Genomic DNA, 16,718 nt, shown 5'->3' with positions numbered 1-16,718 from the left:
ACTCCGAAGTGGATTTCAACAGCGCCTATCACAGCAGCACGGCCACGGAGGCCGAAGATGAATTTCAAACACCGCGGGGCGGCTGGCGGGGGTTTGGGGTCCCCCGCCGGCTGAAGAAGATGTTTTTACGGCAGCGGCAGGTGGAAGCACACCTCGGCTGGCGGGGGTTGGGGTCCCCCGCCAGCAAAAGTAAGAACGGCAGCGGGGGAGGGTTGGCGGCGGGAGGGGGGTGGAGAGAGTCACATTGGTGGCGGTGGGGGCTCGGCGGTGGGGGGGGCGGCGGCGGCGGGGGGGGGGGGCTAAAATGTGCCCCCTCCCTCTGGCTCTGGCCCCCCCTACCGCCGGAGTCCAGATACGCCCCTGCTCAAGATGAAGTGGCATCATGGAGTGATACAGAGGCATTATAATATTCTTGGTCTTATTTTGCATACCTTTCCTAATAATTCCTAGCATCTTGCTTGCTTTTTTTGGCTGCCGCTGCACACTAGGCAAAGTATTTCAGCATATTGTCTACAATGACACCTAGATCTCTTTCTTGAGTGCTGACTTCTAAGGTGGACCTAGTATCACGTAACTGTGATTCTGATTATTCTTCCCAATGTGCTTCAACTTGCATTTGTCCGCATTAAGTTTCATCTGCCATTTGGATGCCCAGTCTTCCAGTTTCATAAGGTCTTCCTGCAATTTTTCACAATCTGCATGTGGACGGATTAAGGCATGACTTTTCCTTAACCCCCCAAGTGGTTGTCCTCCCCTCCCCTGAAAGGAAAACTGAAGAGGAAAACCAAGCTGTATGTCAGCTGCAGGTATTATAGCAGCAAACAGGTCAGAGGAGTAACCTAGTGGGTAGTGCAGTGGACTGTAAATCAAGGGACCCAGATTCAAATCCCACCGTAATTCTGTTAATTTTTTTTTCTAGAGCTGTCTACAGGAACAGAAAAATACTTACTGTATCTAAAGATATAAGCCATCTGCAAGCCTGAAGGCTATTTTTTTTATAGTCAATTTTTTATTGAAGAAAATGCACTTCTATATTACAGTTGAGTACTATATACAATCCACTTTATCAAAACCGCAAGTTTAACAATAACCAACTATAACATCGATATCATCAACTTTTATTATTTTCTTTCCCTTTTCCTCCCCCTTCTCCCCCACTTCCAAGCCCACCCCCCCCAACTAAACCTCACCCCTTCCCATTATACCTCTTCTCCCCCCTGTTTACTTGCACATTCCAGTCACCCCATGATTGATTATATAATTGCAATGTATTCAGTATTAAACTGCGAGCTCTACCCCCAAGCGATTGAATATAGGGTTCCCATATTGCCCCAAACTCTTTTTTCTTTTTTGAAGTACCTCTAGCATCCTTGGCCTCCCACGTGACTAGCATCTGCAGTCCATTACGCCAATGCCAGAACGAGGGAGCTTCCTCCTGAATCCAATATTGCATTATACACATTTTCCCAATAATACTGGCTTTATACAGAAACTGGCGTTCTGATCGTCTCATGCCTGAAGGCTATTTAAGTGGTGCACATTCAGGTACAGTAGGTATTTTTCTGTTCCTGGAGGGATCACATTTCCAAAAATAAAAGAGCTACAACAAGATTTGAACCTGCATCCCTTGTTTTACAGACCACTGCACTAATCACTTGGCTGCTCCTCTGTTCTGCAAGGATGTCTGCAGGGGTGTGCTGGTAAAATTTTAACAAGCTCTTTCTCCGGACATAGCCAGCTCAGCAGTTGGAAGGGCCAGGGGTGGTCGGGAGGGGGGGGGGGGAGCAACACTTGCCTCTCTCTCCTCCCTCCCTTCATGTGAGCACGCTAGGCATACCTTTGCTGGCAACCAATAAATGGACTGCCACCACTCCCAACGTCTTGCGCATGCTGAAACCTCTCACACATGCTGGAGAAGTCCCAGCCTGCTGCTCAGAGCTGGAAACAAGGAGCTAGGAGCAGCAGCAGTCTATTTACTTGGCTGGCAGGGCTCAGCATCCCCACCAGCAAAGTAAAAGAGAATTCAGCAGGGGGCCCAAGCCCACATTTTGGGAGCCAGTTGTTAAAGTAGCCATGGAGGGCCCTACTTTAACAACTGGCTCCCAAAATTCTTAAAAACGTAACAACCGGCTCTTGCGAGCCTGTGAGAGCCTGCTCCAGCACACCACTGGATGTCTGTGTGGCTATTTTTATAAGAATGTTGCCAGAGAGATGTCCCTGTGCCCTGTTTCCCCCCTTTTATAATTTAAATGTTTCAGTTTGTAAAAATGGTTGTTCGGTTGGACATCTGCAGTATAAGAGCGTCTTTCCTGTTCAATGATGGCTGTGAGATGGACGATTGTTTTGGATATTATGAGCAGGATGTCCCAATCCTGACTTACATATTCTTATGAAAATACCCCTCCGTATGTGTGTGTGTGTATGTGATTTTTTGTACAGGATTGTTCTGGGTGAGGTGGTGTTTGCATAATTATCAGAATCTCAGGGTGGTGGTTGGGGGGGGGGAGTGAAGTCTGAAAATTAATTAACGGCTGAAGTTTTGCCTAGGGTGCCTAATAGCCTTATACTGACCCTATTTAGCCGCTCATCGTAGGTACATTTGATAGAGAGTGTGGGATATTCTCAGTGACTTTTTACTTTTAATAAATTTCTTTTGCAGTTTTTTGAGGCTCAGGAGTGTGATAGAATAAACTACTTTCGAAACACAGTGTGGACTCACCTGAACCAGCTTTCTCAACAGTGTGTGTCTAATGATGGGGTAAGAATCCTAACTGTGTGTGTGTCTAGTGATCGGATAAAAGCCCCAAAATGTATATCCAAGGATGGGCATACAAACCTCAACTGTGGTTCTCTAGTGATAGCTTGTGAGCCCCAGCCATGGATCTCTAGAGATAGAGTAAGAATCCTAACCTTGAGTCTGTAGTGATGGGACTGAACTTCGATTATGAGTATGCAATGATGGCATCGCACTTAGAGAGTAATTTGGGTCTCAACACAATCTTCAGGATGCACTAAATCAGTCAGGTTTTCAGGATACCCACAATGAATATGTATGAGATACATTTATATGCATTACCTCTATTGTATGCAAATCTATCTCATACATATTCATTGTGGATATCCTGAAACACTCAACCAGTCAGTTTTATCCTAATTTATAGTCACACAGGCACTTATGTCTGTTTGTTTATAAAATACTAGAACAAATCGTGCAGGACTTGCGGACAGAATAAATCTGTTGAGGCTTCTACAATGGGAGCCGTTCCTGGATATCATTTCATCCCTTCAGGAGTACGCCAACCACTGGTGAATTCAACCCAGAGCTGGAAACTGACCCTGTTCAGGTTTTCCCTTTTCTCAGTCCACACGACTAAGTGCAAAACACAGTCTTCCCAAAGTTCCAATTGTTTGTAATCTGCCAAAGAAAGAAACTCCTTTTAAATATCTGGAGCGGAAGGCAGTCTGTTTTAAAAGTTCAGCATTAGAAATGACATTGTAGTCTTTAATCTTGCCTCCAATAGGAGTTGTTAGCTCCTCTGAGTTATAAGTAGAAAAAGCTTTCTTCATGGGTCCATCACATGTTTTACATGTCCAAGCTCTGTAATCCTTCTCAGAAAAATTACAGATTAATGTTTAAGCTCTTCCACTGACATAGCACCAAACAAGTTGGGCATGTAGCTCTCCACTCCTTTTACCAACTGTTGGTCTTTCACAGCTGCATGTGCCAGAATTGTTACTTAGGGTCAAAAGAAGTTCTTACCACACCCTCTCCGAGATTATTCCATGGCAACGTCCATAATATTTTCTTTTGGCTGTTCTCCTTCCTCATTAAACTCCGTGCTTTCTTCTAGGGGAAGCTCTGTGCTCTTTAGTTCCTCCACTCTTTCTGTCTGAACAGCAGAGGTCATAGGGTTGAGCTCCTCTCCCCAGCCACTCTGGCTCCATCACATATTGTCTTGTTAACCAGGGGCACTGAGAATCTTCCTTACTCCTTCCCAGTGGCCAGCCCAATTTTTCCTTTTCCCTAGGGGATCTAAACCTGTATTGTCTATAGGGCTGGAGGGTTTCCTATTAAGGACATAGCTTCCAAAGGGCCTTGATGTGTCTTTAACACTACATTGTGTTCATTTACACCAGCTCAAGACAATGGTGTATCCACAGGGTGGGGGGGGGGGGGGGGATGAGGCCTTGGGAGCCTGGCTCCCCCACTTTGTCTCAGGCCCCCTCCAAACCTGCACTACACCTGTTAAATGGCTGGTGGGGTTGCCAAAGCCCTGCCAGACAAAGAAATTCCCTGCTGAGCCACTCCCCTCCTCCTCACACTGCTGCAGTAGCCTGGGAGTTGGCAGGGTGCCTCCAACCACTGGTGCCAGGACTCCTCACACATGCTTAGTTCGTGCAAGAGCTAAGCATGTTTGGGAAGTCCCGGAGTCGGCAGCTGGAGACACCACATCAACTTCTTGGTTACTGCAGCAATGCGAGGAGGGGAGCAGCTAGGCAGGGAATTTCTTTGGCTTGTAGGGCTTCAGCATCCCTGCAGCAAAGGTATTATTTTTTAAAGCTCTGGGGGGGGGGGGGGGGGCAGAGGGAATACGTTGCCTCCTCAGTCCACCTTCGTCCCAACTTCCCACCCAATTGGAGGGCTGACTACATCTTTGGCTCAAAAGCAGTTGTAAATGTACAAAATACTACTACAACTATTTAGCATTTCTATAGCGCTACAAGGCGTTCGCAGCGCTGCACAAACATAGAAGAAAGACAGTCCCTGCTCAAAGAGCTTACAATCTAATAGACAAAAAATAAATAAAGTAAGCAAATCAAATCAATTAATGTGAACGGGAAGGAAGAGAGGAGGGTAGGTGGAGGCGAGTGGTTACAAGTGGTTACGAGTCAAAAGCAATGTTAAAGAGGTGGGCTTTCAGTCTAGATTTAAAGGTGGCCAAGGACGGGGCAAGACGTAGGGGCTCAGGAAGTTTATTCCAGGCGTAGGGTGCAGCGAGACAGAAGGCGCGAAGTCTGGAGTTGGCAGTAGTGGAGAAGGGAACAGATAAGAAGGATTTATCCATGGAGCGGAGTGCACGGGAAGGGGTGTAGGGAAGGACGAGTGTGGAGAGATACTGGGGAGCAGCAGAGTGAGTACATTTATAGGTTAGTAGAAGAAGTTTGAACAGGATGCGAAAACGGATAGGGAGCCAGTGAAGGGTCTTGAGGAGAGGGGTAGTATGAGTAAAGCGACCCTGGCGGAAGATGAGATGGGCAGCAGAGTTTTGAACCGACTGGAGAGGGGAGAGGTGACTAAGTGGGAGGCCAGCAAGAAGCAGATTGCAGTAGTCTAAACGAGAGGTGACAAGGGTGTGGATGAGGGTTTTGGTAGAGTGCTCGAAAAGAAAGGGGCGGATTTTACGGATGTTGTAAAGAAAGAAACGACAGGTCTTGGCAATCTGCTGGATATGAGCAGAGAAGGAGAGAGAAGAGTCAAAGATGACCCCAAGGTTTCGAGCTGAGGAGACAGGGAGAATGAGAGAGCCATCAACAGAAATAGAAAACGGGGGGAGCGGGGAGGTGGGCTTGGGGGGGAAAATACATGTGTAAATCACATCTCTGTCCATGTTCCACCTCAAAACTTGCCTACACTAAAGCCATTCACAAAGATGCTTATTCTTGTCATCATGTGGGGTAATGTTATAAGTCATTTTTCACATGTATAAAATCATGGAAATGCCTTTATAAAATTATCCAGCTGGGGGTAATTCTTTAACTTGCACCTCCATCTAGACACCTCAAGGCCATGTGGTAGGATCCTGTTCTGTAATGGAACCAAGGTGTCTAGGTTCCTTTATAGAATACAAGCGTAACTTGGTATTGGAGCACCTTAACATGTAAGCTCCTGTTCTTATGCCAGCCGTAGAGCTGCTGTGAGTATGGGTACCTAAAGGCAGCAAGGGGGTGTATCATATACAGTGTTCTGTAAGTTACCCGCATAAGTGGGAATGCTGGGTTTGAAGCCCACTCTTAGGTACATTCGGTAAGTAGTTTTCTGTCTCCAGGGGGCTTACAATCTAAGGGGCTGATATTTAAAAGCGTTTTTCAAGGGAGAAGCCCTTGCTACCTGGACCAGTGCAGCTGAGCGAGATATTTAGCGGCTCTCTAATTAGAGCCACTGGATTTATTTACCGACCACCTCAGCGCTGTCCAGAAAGTGCTGGGTGATCCGGGGGCAGAGTCAGGTTGGAGACACAAGTTAGCTGCGTAGTGGCGATTTTCAGCTCTCTGGATAATATAGAACAGAAAAAAAGCCATCCTGAGTGCTATCTGGATAAGCTCTGTCCGGATATTTAATGGTTGCCTCTGCAGCTGAATTTCTGCCCATGATGGCCAATATTTTCAAAAATACTCACTGCTGCAGGCTCAGTATAGGTGGTAAGTTTGCACCTGAGGCAGTAAAGGATTATATGATAAATCTGATCGACCTCCCAGCAAGAAACATGTCTGTATCTTTGCGAAAGTACCTCAACCTGCACTGCCCCAGCTGTAAAGGTCTCAAGTACAAAACTTATTATGGATCCAATTTCTCCTTCCTGGGCAGCCAACTCTGGAACGCTCTCCCTAGACCTATCCGAGCAATCCATGACCACCTACCATTCAGGAAAACACTAAAAACCCATTTATTCAAACAAGCCTACCCAAAAGACCCAGATTAATCTTTTGAACCCATCTACCTTACTTATACTGATGAGAAAACGGCATTGACACAGACTCTATCTCCCACCTTACCTTCCTCTCTATCACCTGTCTCTACCGACCCATCCATCATATTACTATGTTATACTTAATTTCCTACTTTACATATCAAAATTCTGTGTTACCTATTACTATGTAAGCCGCATTGAGCCTGCTTTTAGTGGGAAAGTGTGGGATACAAATGTAATAGTTCAAGGGTATTAGATGCTGCAGGCAAACCTGCAGCCTTGCACCCTCCCCTCCCCATTAACTTTTAGTCCCATGACTCCCCCAACAATCACTCTTACACTACCCTCCCAAAAATAAAACTGCCCGCTCTAACTGCTGGTAAAAGTACCTCCTGTTGTTTCTTTGAGGTTGTATGGTTGTTCCGCTTTAACTCCAGCTGTTCTTTGGTGCCCTAGGCGACCACCTAGTCTTGCCTAATGGTTGAACCAGCCCCGTCAAACCATGCCCTCTCACTTTTTCAAAAGATAATTTAGAAAATGGAACATAGTATGATAATAAATGATGACCTAAAAAGACCATCAGGCCCATTCAGTCTGCCCAGATATCCTGTTCACACAGCTAAGGAATAGCTTATGCTCAAGACCCGCCCCGCATCCCTTCCTATTGAATTCCATTTCTCTTTCCGCATTTCCCCACCTCTGCTATTACTCTCTAGCCTCTTTCACTACAATGTCATTGACTGTTTGTTGTAGAATTGATGTATGATTTCTGTAAATTACTGTAAGCCACATTGGGCCTGCCCGTGGGTGGGAAAATGTGGGATATAAATGCTATAATTAATTAATTAATTGACATGCCCAACATCACAACAAGTGGCGGTGGGATCTGAACCTCTGGCTTCCTTGGTTCTTGGCCTGTTACTCTTCCACTCCATAGGACTTCCACAGTATAAATATTTTGGTTTTCTGAGGGGATGCAGGGTGGTTGGTTCCTTTTAAAACACAGGTAAAGACTTGGGAGTAACTTGATCTTCCTGGATTGCCATGGTGAACATTTTCCATTACTGATCAACATCTCTCAGATGTCTGCATTTACAATTGTTGCTATTAAGGTTTTGACTTGGTTTGCCCTCCAGACACCAAAACAGATTCCTCCTGTGAGATTTATTCCAAAATATTCCATAAAAATCTTGGGAAATCATCTTTACCATCACCTGCGTTTAAATTAATTAATTTATTTGCTTGACAAATTAATTTATTTGTCTGGTAGTGTAATTTTGCTTCTCCAGGCTTCCATCTCAGTTGGAACCAATTCTGTTGACAGGAAGATCCTTCATCCACAAATACCTTATTTTATATCCCCTACCAATTCAGCTATTGAAGCAACAGTCCTTGGCAGGGAGTTGCAATCTATGACACCTTCTAGAATGCAACTATCGTAGACCTTAAGTGTGGCCTGCAGGTGTCACTGTTGCACAATGACCAAGATGCTCTCCTGCCAGGGAATGTGAATATGCCTCCACAATTTCACCAAACCTGGTTGGCCTGAGGAGCCAAAGATCTGACTTGTTCTTAAACTTTGATCTTTCAGAAGGCCATTAATGCCCTTGCAAACCATTTTGCCATACTGTTGTTTTAAATAATTGTTTCTGAAATATTATTAAGTAACTTACAGTGGACAACTAATTTGCAGAGTGGAGGCAAAACTGAAATGGATGTGCTTTGTCTGTGATTATCATTTTTTCCTTTCTTTATTTTCAGATGTACGAAGACGTCCGTAAATCTTTAGAGCAGTGTAGCATTGAGAAGGACATTGACTTTTTTGTAGAAAGAAGAAAAACTGGAGATACCCCACCAGGTAACCTCTTGAGTAATGAGCTTTGATAGGCAGCTGTTAATATTTATTTATTTCTCATGTATTTAGATTTAGCAGGAATTGCCATTTGTAATGCGTTTTTTAGTTCTGTTTTATAGCCTTTGAAAAAAAAAATTCAGTTGCAAGTACTATTTTAGTGTAATTGTAGGAGAGAATTGGACACAAAGAGGACCATTCTTGCTTGTAATGAGGGAGGAGAAGCACCACGCTTAAGGGCCCTGTTTACTAAACCGCGTTATAGGTGCATTAGCGACTTTAATGCACATTAACCATGTATGCGCGTTAACTGTGTTGGCGCCTACAATATCCTTGTAGGCACCTACACAGCGGGCAACCTAATTGTAGGCTCGTTAAAAATGCTAACGCACCTTAGTAAACAGGGCCCTTATGGCCCTATGTAATAACTTTTTTTTATCTATAGATAAAAAGAGGGTAATTTTATAACTGAGTGCTTAGTTTAAGGCAGTCAAAATGTGTTTATTTTAAGCCTATTTTCTAAAGAAAATTAGGGACCTAATTTTTCTTTATAAAGTACTAGTATAAGTGGCCTAAAATATACTACTACTACTATTTAGCATTTCTATAGCGCTACAAGGCGTACGCAGCGCTGCACAAACATAGAAGAAAGACAGTCCCTGCTCAAAGAGCTTACAATCTAATAGACAAAAAATAAAGTAATCAAATCAATTAGTGTGTACAGGAAGGAGGAGAGGAGGGTAGGTGGAGGCGAGTGGTTACAAGTGGTTACGAGTCAAAAGCAATGTTAAAGAGGTGGGCTTTCAGTCTAGATTTAAAGGTGGCCAAGGATGGGGCAAGACGTAGGGGCTCAGGAAGTTTATTCCAGGCGTAGGGTGCAGCGAGACAGAAGGCGCGAAGTCTGGAGTTGGCAGTAGTGGAGAAGGGAACAGATAAGATTTAAGGTGTGATCACTTACATGATATAAAATGATAGTATCTACATTTTACAAATACATGCATAAATTATAGTATTTTATAATCAACATGCATACTTGTTTGTACCACCAGTTCGCCATACAAACGCCATTATGTGCATGCCAACAGTGAAAATATGTCATGCTAATAATGCATGTCCTCTCACCAAAAATTATTTATACAATATATCTAATGGGGAAAAGACCTCAGCGGCTTCATAACTCAATATCAGGGATATGAAATCCTCACAATAGCTCCATCATCATCAGTCAGAAAACCCCCATTTTTTCTATCTTTGAACCCATTCAGGTGGAAATAATAAACTTAATATTCACACAAGAATCATCATGACAAATAATCTGTTTACATTTTCCATATCTAATAAATACTTATTTAACCTATAGTCATTTCATCATATATAAAATCCTATTGGCAAACTTGTCTTTTAAAGACTCATTAGGCTCAGGTTTTATTTATGATGAAATGTCTATAGGTTAAATGATATAAATATTTATTTGATATGGCATAGATTTAGAGTTAATGATTGCTGTGGATCACATTTATTTATTTATTTGTTACATTTGTATCCCACATTTTCCCACCTATTTGCAGGCTCAATGTGGCTTACATAGTACTGTAAAGGCGTTCGCTAATTCCGGTATGAACAAATATAGTAATGTTGTGGTAGAATAAGGTTCGTGTGTACAGACACATTAGGGAATCGTAGAGAGGAAGAGTTATTATATGTCCATATTTGTCTGGGTTCCTTGTTCCATCAAGTGTGAGATTTTGCAGTATTTTATAAAGTCATTTACCCATGTGATTGGCGGCTCCTTATAAAATCACCCCCCAAATTGGAGGAACCCTGCAGTATTTAGGCTCCTTAGGGCTTTATTCAAAAGAACTATTCTCCATTCTGTATCTATAGGTAAAAATCTTGATTGAATAAGAGTCTGAACACAGCCCTACCAGCTAAAGTTTTCAAAATAGCAACCTGCCTATTTCTTGGTTCAATTTCTTTCTTTTTTGTTAATATTTGTAATTTTCATTGTCTTTTCTAACTTATTTCCTTGATAGTATTTTAAAATGAATGGAATCATTTGCATGCTATATCAATATTTCAGTTGCAGTGCAGCAAACAAGTATATGTAGGTAATATCTTTTTATTAGCAGAACCTAGTACAACAGTGAATTGCTCCGTTCATTAGATCGGCAAAAACCAAGCCAAGGATGCTGACATCTTAATATAAAAATGAACCTTAGGCTGGATTATGAGAACAGTGGTTTGAAACTTGTGGAATGATTTGCTGAATGAATGGATGTAGTTAGAGATGGATCCTAGGATGGATATTCCTGGTGCACTGTACAAGTGAAGAGAGGTGGAAGGCAGGGTAACAAATTTATCAAGATAAGGCCTACAGATGATGCGGTCTATAAAGTAATTAGTGGAATGGAAGAGGTGGACATGAATCACTTGTTTACTCTTTCCAAAAATATTAGGACTAGGGGGCACGCAATGAAGCTACAAAGTAGTACATTTAAAACGAATAGGAGAAGTGCGTACGACTGGTAGCGCTATAGAAATGATTTGTAGTAGTAGTAGTAGAAAATATTTCTTCACTCAACATGTAATTAAGCTCTGGAATGCGTTGCCAGAGAATGCAGTGAAAGCAGTTAGCTTAGCGGGGTTTAAAAAAAGGTTTGGATAGCTTCCTAAAAGTCAAGTCCATAAGTAAAATTACTTGGGGAAAATCCACTGCTTATTTCTAGGATAAGTGGCATACAATGTATTGTACTGTTTTGTGATCTTGCCAGGTACTTGTGACCTGTATTGGCCACTGTTGGAAACAGGCTGCTGGGCTTGATGGACCTTCGGTGTGGCCCAGTATGACAATACTTATGTTCTCAACCAGCATGTGTTTTGAGTTCCACTTAACAACTGGAGCTGACATTCACATGCTAGCCAGAATAAGTAATACAACAGCATCCATCCAGCTTCCCATTTATTCACATCTATGAGCTTGATTGGATGTGTGGCACATTTTGAGAGATGAGAAACAACAGATACTGCAGTTGAGGGAAGATTATATATGGTAATAAGCAGAGATGTACTGAAATTTTAAGCACAAACATATCTTTAAGATATGTTGAAAGAGAAACAGATTTCAGTAACGTTGCTTTTAATATAGATGCCATTTGAAAATATTAAAGATTGTGCCGTAACCTGGATTGAAGCCTTGATGATATGGTTACTGCTCTAAAATTTCAGACATGTACTAATTCAGCTATTGTCCAGATTCCTGCAATGTTCCAGAACAAGAAATAACCCTTCTATTTCAGTGTGCCCTATGGCATCAAATTGGTACTCTCTGTAGAATGTATCCAAAACATGCATTGTACAGAAGTGTCTACAGGGTTTCCTGGCTACCCTGTTTCCCCGAAAGTAAGACATCCCCCGAAAATAAGACCTAGTACAGGTTTTCCTGAATTGGTAGATATAAGGCCTCCCCTGAAAGTAAGACCTAGCAAATTTTTGTTTGAAAGCAGGGCCGCCGAGAGCCGGACAAGGCCGCCCCCCCCCCACTCAATGTTGCCGGGCCCCCCCCTCCACCCACCCTCGCTCCCGGAACTAACCTTAAACGCCTTCTTTCACCTTCGCAGCAAGCAGCAGCAGGGCAGACCTCTCCTTCCTTCCGTGTCCCGCCCTCACCTGACGTTACGTCAGGTGAGGGCGGGACACGGAAGGAAGGAGTGGCCTGCCCTGCTGCTGCTTGCTGCGAAGGTGAAAGGAGGCGTTTAAGGTTAGTTCCGGGAGCGACAGAGGGCGGGCGGGCCAACCCCGATGTTTCCCCGAGAAATAAGACAGCCCCTGAAAATAAGACCTAGCGCATTTTTGGGGGCAAATCTTAATATAAGACAGTGTCTTATTTTCGGGGAAACACGGTAGTACACTAGCTGGCTGAGGAGGGAATGTTTTTTGGGTTGGTTTTGATTATTGTCTTTTGTTTTGTCAAGAGTTTGCATCATTGATATCAAACTTGAAAACCTGTTTTCTCTTCAGCCCCAGTTCCATATGAAAATTACTACAACTCTCAAAAGAATTTAATATTGGGACGAAGTCAAGCAGCGGCAGCACCAAGGTAAAACTGAAGCCCTGGTCTTTCAAACAACCATGCAGATGCTCTGCCACCCAGAGATACATGTGGCGCTTTGCAAGCATTGCGTGCAACATGCATCAGGCAGCAATTTCTGAACAAGCAACCTAATCTCTGATAGCATTTCCTTCCCCCCCACCAGTAACAAGGTTGTTGAGTTCTGTTGCCTTCCTTTTTGTCTGTATTTTTTTTTCTATTTTTCTTTCTTTTTCACTTTATACAAAATCCATTATTTTTATTTTATTTGTTACATTTGTACCCCACATTTTCCCACCGCTCAATGTGCCTTACATAGTACCGTAAAGGCGTTTGCCAATTCGGTTGATAACATATACAAGGTTATATTGTGGTCAATGAGGTAGGTATGAGTCAAGCATCATGAGGGTCGAAGGGAATGAGGATTGTAATTGTCCAGTATGATCATTTGATATGCTGTGTTCCTGGGTGTGGGGATTTACGTTGGGTCAGTGGGATAGGCCTTTTTGAAGAGGTGGGTTTTTAGTGATTTCCTGAAGTTTAGGTGGTCGTGAATTGTTTTCACAGCTTTTGGGAGTCCATTCCATAGTTGTGCGCTTATGTAAGAGAAGCAGGATGCGTAAGTTGTTTTGCATTTAAGTCCTTTGCAATTTGGGTAATGTAGGTTTAGGTATGATCGTGATGAACCGATTCTGTTTCTGGTTGGTAGATCAATGAGGTCTGTCATGTATCCTGGGACTACGCCGTAGATAATTTTGTGGACCAAAGTGCAGATTTTGAAGGTGATCCATTCTTTGATTGGGAGCCAGTGCAGCTTTTCTCGAAGGGGTTTAGCACTTTCAAATAGAGTTTTACCGTATATCAGTCTGGCTGCTGTGTTTTAGGCGGTCTGGAGTTTTTTTTATGAGTTGTTCTTTACATCCCATATAGATTCTGTTGCAGTAATCTGCATGGCTTAGGACCATTGATTGTATTAGGTTTCTAAAAGTTTCTCTCAGGAAGAAAGGTTTTATTCGTTTGAGTTTCCACATTGAATAAAACATTTTCTTTATTACGGTGTGTACTTGGCTCTCGAGATTAAGGTTGCGGTCGATTGTGACACCGATAGTTTTAGGCTGTCTGAGGTAGGGAGGGTGTGTCCTGGGGTGTTAATGGTGTTATGTTGAGATGAGAGGATGAGGCAGTGTGTTTTTTCAGTATTCAGCTTCAATTGGAATGAGTTTGCCCAAGAGTTCATGATGTTCAGGCCATCATTGATTTCGTCGATTATTTCTGTCAAGGCATGTCTGAAGGGAATGTAGATTGTAACATCATCTGCATAGATGAACGGGTTGAGGCTGCGGTTGGATAAGGACTTTGCCAGTGGGATCATCATTATGTTGAAGAGTATTGGTGATAATGGTGATCCTTGAGGTACTCCGCAGACTGCTTTCCACGGTGTTGATATGTTAGAATTTGATTTTACTTGGTATGTTCTGGTGGTTAGAAAGCCTTTAATCCAGTTAAGTACATTTCCAACAATCCTGAAGTGGCCAAGGAGTCTTAGTAGTATATTGTGGTTAACCATGTCAAATGCGCTCGACATGTTGAATTGGAGGAGAAGTATGCTATTATCTGTGGCTATTTCCTGCTTGAATTTGGCCAGGAGAGTGACTAGGACAGTTTCAGTACTATGGTGGGAGCGGAATCCTGATTGTGAGTCGTTTAATATTGAGAACTTGTCCATGTATTCCGTAAACTGTTTTGTCACCAAGATCTCCATCAATTTTACTACTAGAGGGATGGATGCAACTGGGCGGTAGTTGGTGAGATCGTTTGTATTTTTCTTAGTGTCTTTAGTTTATTGGGGTAAGAAGGATAAGTACATAAGTATTGCCATACTGGGAAAGACCAAAGGTCCATCGAGCCCAGCATCCTGTTTCCAACAGTGGCCAATCCAGGTCACAAATACCCGGCAAGATCCCAAAAATGTACAAAACATTTTATACTGCTTATCCCAGAAATAGTGAATTTTCCCCAAGTCGATTTAATAATGGTCTATGGACTTTTCCTTTAGGAAGCCGTCCAAACCTTTTTAAAACTCCGCTAAGCTAACCGCCTTTACCACATTCTCTGGCAACGAATTCCAGAGTTTAATTACACGTTGAGTGAAGAAAGATTTTCTCCGATTCGTTTTAAATTTACTACATTGCAGCTTCATCGCATGCCCCCTAGTCCTAGTATTTTTGGAAAGCGTGAACAGACGCTTCACATCTACCCGTTCAACTCCACTCATTATTTTATAGACCACTATCATATCTCCCCTCCGCTGCCTTTTCTCCAAGCTAAAGATCCCTAGCCGCTTTAGCCTTTCCTCATAGGGAAGTCATCCCATCCCCTTTATCATTTTCGTCGCCCTTCTCTGCACCTTTTCTAATTTTTGAGATGCGGCCACCAGAATTGAACACAATATTCGAGGTGCGGTCGCACCATGGAGCGATACAAAAGCATTATAATATCCTCATTTTTGTTTTCCATTGTCACGCTTCTCCTAGAAGCACTGGGTTGTGAGCCCTTGGACCCCTGCCGTGGAGCGGCAGTGGCAGGCAAAATCACCTCCAAACCAGAGACAAGGCAAAACAGGACTGGAACCCCGGACTGGAGTACTGAACTGGAACACACTGGATTGGAAAGCACTGGACTGGAATCCACTGGACTGGTACACACTGGACAGGAACACACGGGACTGGACCTAGGCTTCACCTACACTTAGCCGCCGTTCCCCGGAGGTTGAGTCCCTGGGTGCAGGCAGCCGGCAGGGCTTGGAGGAAAACTGGTACTGGAACTAGTAGGCAGGAACACCAGGAATCAGGATTCAGAAGTGCCCACAGGCACCTAGACAAAAGCAAGGCAGACAGGGGTGCAGGGCTATGGCTGGAGCTCCAGTAGCTTACTTTATTTATTTTTTGTCTATTAGATTGTAAGCTCTTAGAGCAGGGACTGTCTTTCTTCTATGTTTGTGCAGCGCTGCGTATGCCTTGTAGCGCTATAGAAATGCTAAATAGTAGTAGTAGTAGTAGTAGCTGAGAAATAAAGGCAGAGGACAGGACTATGGCTGAAGCTCCAGTAGCTAGAAATACAGGCAGGGAGCAGGGCTATGGCTGGAGTTCCAGTAGCTGAGAAATACAGGTAGAGAACAGGACTACGGCTGAAGCTCCAGTAGCTAGAAATACAGGCAGGGAGCAGGGCTATGGCTGGAGCTCCAGTAGCTGAGAAATATAGGCAGGAAGCAGAGCAATACTGAAAGCTGCCAAGCAGCCACTAAGAAAGAAACCCAAGAGAGGAATACAGACCAGAGGCAAGACTAGGAAAAGCAATAGAACCAAAACTAGCTACACACAGACTAACTAGAATAAGCTATACACAAGCTAACAAGAATAAGCTATACACAAGCAAGAAACTCAGACTAGAACTGGACTAGGCTGAAGTGCACAGAGCACTCTAACACACCAGGGACCTTAGACGATGCAAAGGCAAACACAGAAGTTTCTAGGTGATTAATAAAGCCCATCAGCACCTGAGGCTCACTGCAGCAATCTCAAGGCAACTACGGGTGCTGTTCAGGCACAAACAAGACAAGTCTGGCAGCCTGGAAGATCCGGACTGGACTGGGCTGAAGCCTGGAACACATAGGGACAGCAAGACAGTCTATGGCAGCCACCGGTTCTGGTCACCAGAGGGCGAGGGGAACACAAACCAAGAAGCAGGCAGAAAACATACTGAAGCATAGAGAGGCTCAACACACACAGGTGCAGTATAATGGAGTAATTAGAGCCATGCTGGAAGCAGCCAGCACACAGAGACAGAGGCAGAGCTAACTCAGGCAACACCCACAGGTGCAGTATAGTGGAGTAATTAGAGCCATGCTGGAAGCAGCCAGCACACAGAGACAGAGCAAACTTAGAAAGAACAGACAGAAGCCAGCTTAGAAGCTGACCGCCAGAAGTAAGGTAAGCCTGAGAGGGGTCACGACCACAGACATGACATCCATTCCTTTCCTAATAATACCTAACATTCTATTTGCTTTCTTATCCGCAGCAGCACACTGAGC

General features: G+C 43.6%; 1 protein-coding gene across 1 annotated transcript in view; it reads left to right on the top strand.

Annotated features, from left to right (window-relative positions):
* LOC115461849 (proline-serine-threonine phosphatase-interacting protein 2-like) overlaps window positions 1-16,718 on the top strand; it is a 260,520-nt gene that overhangs the window by 217,710 nt on the left and 26,092 nt on the right. Inside the window, exons 10-12 of the mRNA XM_030191905.1 lie at window positions 2,660-2,758; window positions 8,451-8,547; window positions 12,559-12,637. Of these exons, the coding sequence (XP_030047765.1) occupies window positions 2,660-2,758; window positions 8,451-8,547; window positions 12,559-12,637 (275 nt within the window). The remainder of the gene's footprint in view (window positions 1-2,659; window positions 2,759-8,450; window positions 8,548-12,558; window positions 12,638-16,718) is intronic.

The sequence above is a fragment of the Microcaecilia unicolor genome, chromosome 2, assembly GCF_901765095.1.
Source record: "Microcaecilia unicolor chromosome 2, aMicUni1.1, whole genome shotgun sequence".
Taxonomy (NCBI): Eukaryota; Metazoa; Chordata; class Amphibia; order Gymnophiona; family Siphonopidae; genus Microcaecilia; species Microcaecilia unicolor.
Note: the sequence above shows the minus strand (reverse complement) of the source record. Positions and strands in the feature narration are given on the sequence as shown.